General features: G+C 40.3%; 1 protein-coding gene across 4 annotated transcripts in view; it reads right to left on the bottom strand.

Moving 5' to 3' along the window:
* Positions 1-3,720: 3,720 nt before the first annotated feature.
* The window catches only part of LOC109866907 (myocyte-specific enhancer factor 2A), a 96,826-nt gene continuing 91,174 nt past the window's right edge, over positions 3,721-9,372 (bottom strand). For all 4 annotated transcript variants that reach the window (XM_020455807.2, XM_031802065.1, XM_020455808.2 and 1 more), the window contains exon 10: positions 3,721-9,245. In XM_020455807.2, coding sequence (XP_020311396.2) covers positions 8,882-9,245 — 364 coding nt within the window. In that variant the 3' untranslated portion in view covers positions 3,721-8,881. The remainder of the gene's footprint in view (positions 9,246-9,372) is intronic.

Raw genomic sequence — 9,372 nt, 5'->3', positions numbered from 1 at the left:
CCGCCTCAGGGAAGCTGTGTGCTCGTCGTCCTTACCAAGTTATTGTCCTGACTGTTGTTTGGCGTTGTAACCCAACTTCAGTGGGCAAATGCTCATCTTCGATGGCCACTGGCACGCTGGAGAAGTGTGCTCTTTACGGATTAATCCCGGTTTCAACTGTAGCGGGCAAATGGCGTCGTGTGGGCGAGCGGTTTGCTGATGTCAACGTTGTGAACAGAGAGCCCCTTGGTGGGATTATGGTATGGACAGGCATAAACTGCAGACAACAACCACAATTGCATTTTATCGATGGGAATTTGAATGCACAGAGATAACGTGACGAGATCCTGAGGACCAGAAATGTCCCCCATTGAGCATGTTTGGGATGTTCTGGACGTGTACAACAGCGTGTTATAATTCCTGGCAATATCCAGCAACTTCGCATAGCCATTGAAGAGGAGTGGGACAACATTCCACAATCAACAGCCTGATCAACTCTATGTGAAGGAGATGTGTCGCGCTGCATGAGACAAATGGTGGTCACACCAGATACTGACTGGTTTTCTTAACCACGCCCCTACCTTTTTTTAAAGTATCTGTGACCAACAGATGCATATCTGTATTCCCAGTCATGTGAAATCCATATAATAGGGCCCAATTAATTTATTTCAATTGACTGATTTCCTTGAACTGTAACTCAATAAAATCTTTGAAATTGTTGCATGCTGCGTTTTATATTTTTGTTCAATGTAGCTAGCTAACTTAACTGGTTCATTGTTGCTCATGTGAGGAAGTTAGGGTAGCAAGCATTTCAGCCTATGACAACAAAAACTAAAAGCATACTGTATGACAGAGCCAAAGCCAACACTTCCTTTGGCTGCTTTTCCTTCCAGTTCTCTGCTGCCAAAAAATTGCAAAAATCACTGAAGCTGGAGTCTTATATCTCCCTCTCTAACTTTAAGCATCAGCTGTCAGAGCAGCTTACCGATCACTGTACCTGTACACAGCCAATCTGTAAATAGCACACCCAACTACATCATCCCCATATTATTACTTAACCTCTTGCTCTTTTGCACCGCAGTATCTCTACTTGCACATCATCATCTGCACATCTATCACTCCAGTGTTAATGCTAAATTGTAATTATTTCGCCTTCATGGCCTTTTTATTGCCTACCTCCCTACTCTTCTACATTTGCACACACTGTACATAGATCTTTCTGTTGTGTTATTGACCATACGTTTGTTTATATTTAACTCTGTGTTGTTGTTTTTGCCGCACTGCTTTGCTTTGTTCTCAACTGTCCTACCTGGCTAAATAAAGGTGAAATAAAATAAATACAATTTTAAAAAGAGCCATATACTGTTTTGCCAACATGAAAGAGAGGAGGATGGCATTGGGCGTTCAACTAACTAGTCTACACGTAGGTTGAGTCCCAAAAATCGTTTTTACTACACACACACACACAGAGAATTCAATACCGTGGACAGCCGCATGATATTTAGCAACATTGATTTAGCAACATTGATTTGACTAAATTGTTTCAGGTATCAGGAATGCCATACAACACTCCTTCCGTGGCCTCCAACTGCTCTTAAACGCTAGTAAAACCAAATGCATGCTTTTCAACCGGTCGCTGCCTGCACCCGCATGCCCGACTAGCATCACCACCCTGGATGGTTCCGACCTAGAATATGTGGACGTCTATAAGTACCTAGGTGTCTGGCTAGACTGCAAACTCTCCTTCCAGACTCATATCAAACATCTCCAATCGAAAATCAAATCAAGAGTCGGCTTTCTATTCCGCAACAAAGCCTCCTTCACTCACGCCGCCAAGCTTACCCTAGTAAAACTGACTATCCTACCGATCCTCGACTTCGGCGATGTCATCTACAAAATGGCTTCCAACACTCTACTCAGCAAACTGGATGCAGTCTATCACAGTGCCATCCGTTTCGTCACTAAAGCACCTTATACCACCCACCACTGCGACTTGTATGCTCTAGTCGGCTGGCCCTCGCTACATATTCGTCGCCAGACCCACTGGCTCCAGGTCATCTACAAGTCCATGCTAGGTAAAGCTCCGCCTTATCTCAGCTCACTGGTCACGATGGCAACACCCATCCGTAGCACGCGCTCCAGCAGGTGTATCTCACTGATCATCCCTAAAGCCAACACCTCATTTGGCCGCCTTTCGTTCCAGTACTCTGCTGCCTGTGACTGGAACGAATTGCAAAAATCGCTGAAGTTGGAGACTTTTATCTCCCTCACCAACTTCAAACATCAGCTATCTGAGCGGCTAACCGATCGCTGCAGCTGTACATAGTCTATTGGTAAATAGCCCACCCTTTCTCACCTACCTCATCCCCATACTGTTTTTATTTATTTACTTTTCTGCTCTTTTGCACACCAATATCTCTACCTGTACATGACCATCTGATCATTCATCACTCCAGTGTTAATCTGCAAAATTGTAATTATTTGCCTACCTCCTCATGCCTTTTGCACACATTGTATATAGACTCCCCCTTTGGTTTCTACTGTGTTATTGACTTGTTAATTGTTTACTCCATGTGTAACTCTTTGTTGTCTGCTCACACTGCTATGCTTTATCTTGGCCAGGTCGCAGTTGCAAATGAGAACTTGTTCTCAACTAGCCTACCTGGTTAAATAAAGGTGAAAAAAAAACAAATATATATATATATATATATCTTCAAGTTTGTTTTCACTGTATTAAACAAAGCATATAGCCTTGTTGATATGATGATTTAAATGTTTAACTTGAAATGGTGCTGGAATAGCTGAGGCAGTGCTGCTGTTATCTTTCTGCTGATTGCGGTAACTCCGTGGTTCTAAATCAGTAGTTGACCATGCTGCAGGTCATAACTGTTTGTTACATGCAATATTTACGTTGTGGACTTTGTGATGAAACCAACGTATGTGTAGTTGAATTTATTCCGCCACTGTGTGACTGTAGTGTTTTTGTTGTCTCTGCCTTATTGTATATCACGGTGGCGTATGAAGAAATGGGTTATAAAGCAAACAACACAATTATGACAACAGGTTGTAATTCTGGCTTTTTCACTGACTTGGCTTGGCTTCCCAACTGATATTTACCCATGCACCGCCACTGTTTGGAGGCGATCTGCAGAAGCCAGTCATAGCTTCAGTTATTGGCTATTTAGTTTAGGCCTATTGTCTGTTATTTTAGTCTTCATTCTAGGACAGAGTTCGTAAACATTTTGTAAATAGGCCTACTCATGGATCCAGCTCACCTTCTAGCCCAAAACCTGTAAATAAACAGCATTTTGCACCTGATTCCATCTGACTCCTTATGATTCACACACCCCTGACAGTAGGGTCCACTATTTACTGGTTGTAATAATGTTAGCATATTCATGGTGGTAAATAAATTGAATGAATATGGTCAGGCTATGCAGGAGTTCCAGTGTTAGATATGGATGTGAATAGATTGGTTTTACACCACCTGCTGGTCAGTATTGGTGCTGCACTCTTCCACACTAGTTCAACATTCTTGCCTGTCTACATCATAGTTTTCCCAAAATATCAGTGAAAGTTATACTAAATCAGTAATAGCAATGTGAACTATTCAGTTTCAAAATGCACTTACTGCACTTATGTATTATGAGAGCCAACTTGGGCTGATCTATATAAAATGATGCATGTGAATAATTATGACACTCCTCTCCATCACTCCCTTATGAAGGCACATGGCGTTAGTGTTTGAGCACACATTGAGGTGTTTAATAATGCTGACAGTCTCTATTGTTTGGGACATCACAGGTGGACAAAATCTAGGTAAGAAAGTTGTTCACTTAATTTACAGAATAAGTGAGAGAACCTAAAATAGACAGTAGAAGCCAATAGTTTTACTTTAGTGAATGTAGAATACACATTTTTACAACAATCTCTAGCATGGTATCTTAGTCATTCAATAAAAAGTTCACTAGAATATTTATTGTATAATGAAGATAAAACAACACATTCAAGGGAAATAAAATGCAGATCAACTTAAAATTCTCTCTTGATTTTGTTTCATTCATGGCAACAAAGTCCAGCTTGTGCCGCCAAACGGTTTGAGCATCCAAACCGCAAACAGCTTCTTGAAGTGAACTATTAACTACAAACAATTACCAAATACATAGTTCTGTTTATAAAAGCCATACAGCAAAGCAGTGTACTCTTGCACAGCAAAGTGAAGAACGCTCTTTCAACAAAGTTCCGTTGTCTGATATAATCCTGTTCTTTCACATTCAATAGTTGTGCAGGTTTTTACACAGCACATAGACCAAAAGAGCAAGTGTATCACTTTACGTTCTCTATACATTCCTTGTGTGAATCTTACTTCACGGGAGGGCAGAGTGGGAAAGACGAACCAGTCTCTATGTTCTGTAATGTATGTCAGCTGCATTAGCGGCGTTAGTTTGGAGCTATGTGAGGCTTTTCTTGATTTATAACATGAGTCATTCTTTGGGATAAGGCTATTTTCTAACCGTGCATATAAAGAGTGAAGCTAGAAAAATTCCCTGATGTCCTATCAAGTGCTAAAGTGTGCATGTCATTTGTAATGAAGCTATGAAAAAAAGACTGCTAAAGTCTTGTTGGAATAGTGTAATGGTATTATTGCTGTTCTGTAACCTGACATGTGTTCAAATGGATATTAAATCAGTTATGCTGTGTTTCTTATGCATGTCTAAAATAATTCAGAATTGATCAAGACTGAGGAAAATAATTTGTTCAAAAAGGTAGACATTGATAAAAATGTTATGTGCAACTGGCTATCCAGCTCCCTGACTCTATGGGACATGCAATAACATTTAATAGTAGATTGGACCCTTTAAGTGACGTTTTTTAAGGGTCCGCATCTGGGCAGAGTATGAGTTGGAAACTGCATAGATCACTCTTGGCTTATTGCCAACTGCTTTGGATCAAATGAAGGGGTGGAGACAGGCGTGGAGGAGAAACACACAAGGGAAAATATAGCAAATGTAAAGAGATACTCCTTTTGTACAGCAAACTTCTCATACAAATGTGTGCAATCCACCAGTGTCGTATCAAGTCTATTCTGTTGCATTGTCTCTAGTATGTATTAGCTGCTGAGTTGTCTGACACTTTACCACTGAGGGGATGGGGTATAATGCAAGCCAAGGCCACATGTAACAGACAATGACGTACATGCTTGCATGGTCTGAAATGCCCACACAGGCAAATATACAACAGTGAAACAGAAAATGGCTGCTGCCACTCACCAGTACTACACACTTAGGGGATCATGATTTCAGGGTTGTTCATTTCCTACTAGTGATGGGCCTCAAACAGGGTATTTTGCTGTGCCAATTTATAAAACGGATTAAATGATACATAATCATGACTGAGGATTATATTTAGGCTATGCTATTTACAATGTTTGCAACTTAATTTACTCATAAGTGTGAAATTTTCACCAGAGAGTGATCCATCAATGGATCATTTAATTAACCATAAATGGGTCGTTCCACCATTTCAGTGCCTTTTGAGAAGTATTAACTTGGTAAAAAAAAAATGATTCCACCTACTTTTTACATTCTGTCATAAAGAGCATATGTTCAACTTCATAAACTAGTTTTCCCATCTCAAGATGTTAAATTTAAAAAATGAAGTGTGGGAAATACGGGTGCTGAGGGTGCTGCAGCTACCCTGAACAATCTGAATAAAACTAAAAACGAATCAGCCATAAATCCCCTCGTGACAGGGGGAATGGAAGCTTGTTGTGTGCAACAGAGAGTGGCAATTGAATGCAAGCTTCACACATTTAAAAAATAAAATAATAATTCTAGCCCGTCTATCTATGAGTAACAAGGTTGACGTATAATGCTCAACCCACTCAGTTTTCCACCACAAAACACCAGATAATTGCCAAAAAGAGTAGAACCCTGCTCACCTGCTTTTACTGTATGATTTGACCATTAGATGTTCAAGATTTATTTTGAAAAAATATATATTTAAAAAAAGAATAGTTTCACCATATTAAAACAAGAGTTCAGTTCCGTAACTGGGTTGACCTTAAATTAATGTAAATGAATCATTATCACATGAAATAAATCATCTCCAGGAATGACTTTGTCAAAGCAATGAAATAACTAGGGCTTTACAATGATGGTGAAACTTGGAGAGATTTTGCGATGAAGTGGGTTAAAATCTTCCTTGAAGTGACACGGGACATGCAGATTTTGGGATTAAGTGGGTTAAAATCTTCCTTGAAGTGACACGGGACATGCAGATTTTGGGATTAAGTGGGTTAAAATCTTCCTTGAAGTGACACGGGACATGCAGATTTTGGGATTAAGTGGGTTAAAATCTTCCTTGAAGTGACACGGGACATGCAGATTTTGGGATTAAGTGGGTTAAAATCTTCCTTGAAGTGACACGGGACATGCAGATTTTGGGATTAAGTGGGTTAAAATCTTCCTTGAAGTGACACGGGACATGCAGATTTTGGGATTAAGTGGGTTAAAATCTTCCTTGAAGTGACACGGGACATGCAGATTTTGGGATTAAGTGGGTTAAAATCTTCCTTGAAGTGACACGGGACATGCAGATTTTGGGATTAAGTGGGTTAAAATCTTCCTTGAAGTGACACGGGACATGCAGATTTTGGGCACATTAGAAAGCCTTTATTCATATTAAAAAGTTTATTAGTGTACAAAACGCTTTCCATGACAGACTGACCAGTTTAATACAGGTGAAAGATATGATCCCTTATTGATTTCACTTGTTAAATCCACTTCAATCAGTGTAGATGAAGGGGAGGAGACATGTTATTAACTAATGATTTTTAAGCCTTGAGACAATTGAGACATGGATTGTGTATTATTGCCATTCAGCGGGTGAATGGGTAAGACAAAAGATTTAAGTGCCTTTAAACGGGGTATGGTAGTATGTGCCAGGCGCACCGGTTTGTGTCAAGAACTGCAACTCTGCTGGGTTTTTCACGCTCAACAGTTTTCTGTGTGTATCAAGAATGGTCCACCACTCAAAGGACATCCAGCCAACTTGACACAAATGTGGGAAGCATTGGAGTCAACATGGGCCAGCATCCCTCTGGAGTCCATGCCCTGACAAATTGAGGCAGTTCTGAGGGCAAAAGGGGAGAGGGGGTGTGACTCAATATTATGAAGGTGTTCTTAATGTTTTGTACACTCAGTGTATATTAAAGTGCACTTAATTTAACATAGCAGGCTTTTAAAATGCAATATTGGTGCACAATTTCTACTTCAAATATCAAAGTGACGCAAAAGGTACTCTTTTCGTGGAGCGACCCAAATAGGTTTATTGGCATGGTTCATGAAATGGCATGTCTTTCAATCGAGCAAAGCACAATCACAATGGATGGTTTTTCAATGCTGAGATGGGACCTTGGGTTTGAAAGTTGGCAGTGTATTCAGCAGCTACAGGTAAATAGCCTAACCCTAAACCATATTTTCCTCAGCGTTGAGATTATCCTTCACAACATAAGATATAGTGGAACTTTAACCTTACATCACTGTTATTACAATTTCTTAAGGACAGACATTCACCACTATTAAAGGGAAAACAACCCAAAAAACTACTCTCTGGAAAGAAAATCACTGACTATATTGGTAGTAATTCAATTTTGAAGAAAGTACAGTATAATTAACAAAATAGTAAATATTAACCAGTGAATAATCTACTTAATAAGGATCTCGCCCTGTAAACATGGCAGTAATCCACAAAAATATACCTTTTTCTTGAATCTGGTGATGGTACAATACATACGTACTTACACCAAGGTGATATATATATATATATATTAAAGTTGCTATTTACATAACAAAAGAAAGTGTTTGGCTCAAATGTTTAATTTAACAAACAGAACAGCAAGTGTTCATGGCTTGAGATATTGATTCAAGATCTGGCTTGCATGTCTTTATAATGTTTGTAACAAAGCACAGTAAAAACTAAACTAAAATGAACAATTGTTTTTTGAGAGAATTGCTAGGAAACCATAGCTACAAATAACAGAAAGAAACGTACAGTACAGCTTTGGCTTACATTACCAATGAATTGTTGGAGCAATGAGAAGATGCCTTGCTATTACCATGTTACCAGTTCAACTGGACAATTTCCCATAATGTTAATGTCCCATATATCAGATTATAAAATGAATGTTATTATTGCAATATACTTTTTCCTATTTATTTTAGAACTAAACACATGACTCTGAGCCATGTCCTTCCCATACAGGATAGCTTTTCCTGTCTAAAACCACACAAGGGAAACCTCTTTCAAATGAAAAACAACTCTTTTTAGTCTCTGAGGTCGAAAATGTTTTAAAATTTGATTCCACATCTATTGATTTAATACATTCAAATTGAGACAAAGTTGTATGAGATTAAAGTCGTATGAGGTTACACCATGTAGTGAAACATGAGCTCTAACAGTGGACGCCACAAGCAGGGGCCCTCAGCCAGCAGGCAACACTCTTGACTTTTTGGATTGTTTGTAACTTGCAACCACAACAGCAAAAACAGCAACTACAAGTGCCAGACTAGACCAGTGACTACAATCATCTAGATTAGTTTTTTTCTTCTTTTTTTTCTTTGAACATCAGACTCCTGCAAACATCTAATTCGCACCCAGTACCTGATAACATCTGTTTGTGTACATAATTCAGTCCAACTACTTGATTGTTTTTCTTATTAATGTGAGACGTATTTAATTTATTTGCCATTCTCCTTCTTACAAAATGAAATGGAGTTAAATAATAATATTATAATGATAACTATAAGGACCTTTCCTACCCCATCCATCTCTCCCCCAAGTCTACCCCCTCCCTCCCTCCGTCTGACTAGCTGGTGACTGGAGGCCTGACTGAGTGACTCTATGTCACCCAGGTGTCCATGCGCATGCGCTTGACAGAGGGGCTCTCCCTGTTGTCCTCGGTTCCGGCTGGGGGTCTGCCCAGCCCCATGGACGAGGAGTGGAAGTCCGGCCGGTGGTCTTCGCGGTCGCTGCCATCGTACGAGCTGCAGGAGGAGCTGAGGCTGTCCACAGGCGAGCGGCCCAGGTCCTGCCGGCTGGACGCCTGCTGCTGCTGCTGCTGCTGCTGTTGCTGCTGTTGCTGCTGGGGGAAGCCAGAGGAGGTGACGCGCTCCCGCGGTGGGGAGATGGGCTCTGACTTGATGTTGATGTTCTGGCTGGTGTTGATAGAGAGGTTGGAGCCCTGAGGTAGGTGACCACCACCCCTGTAGAGAGGAACAGCACGAGGTCAGTGGCCATTTGGATAGTAACATAGATCAGGTGCTTGGAGTGGTGGTTGGAAAATGGACATTTGAAAGAGTCCAAGCTATGTACTTTGAACGTGTATATAAT

This window comes from Oncorhynchus kisutch, linkage group LG22, assembly GCF_002021735.2.
Source record: "Oncorhynchus kisutch isolate 150728-3 linkage group LG22, Okis_V2, whole genome shotgun sequence".
Classification (NCBI taxonomy): domain Eukaryota; kingdom Metazoa; phylum Chordata; class Actinopteri; order Salmoniformes; family Salmonidae; genus Oncorhynchus; species Oncorhynchus kisutch.
The sequence above is the reverse complement of the archived record's forward strand: the minus strand, read 5'-3'. Positions and strand labels throughout refer to the sequence as shown.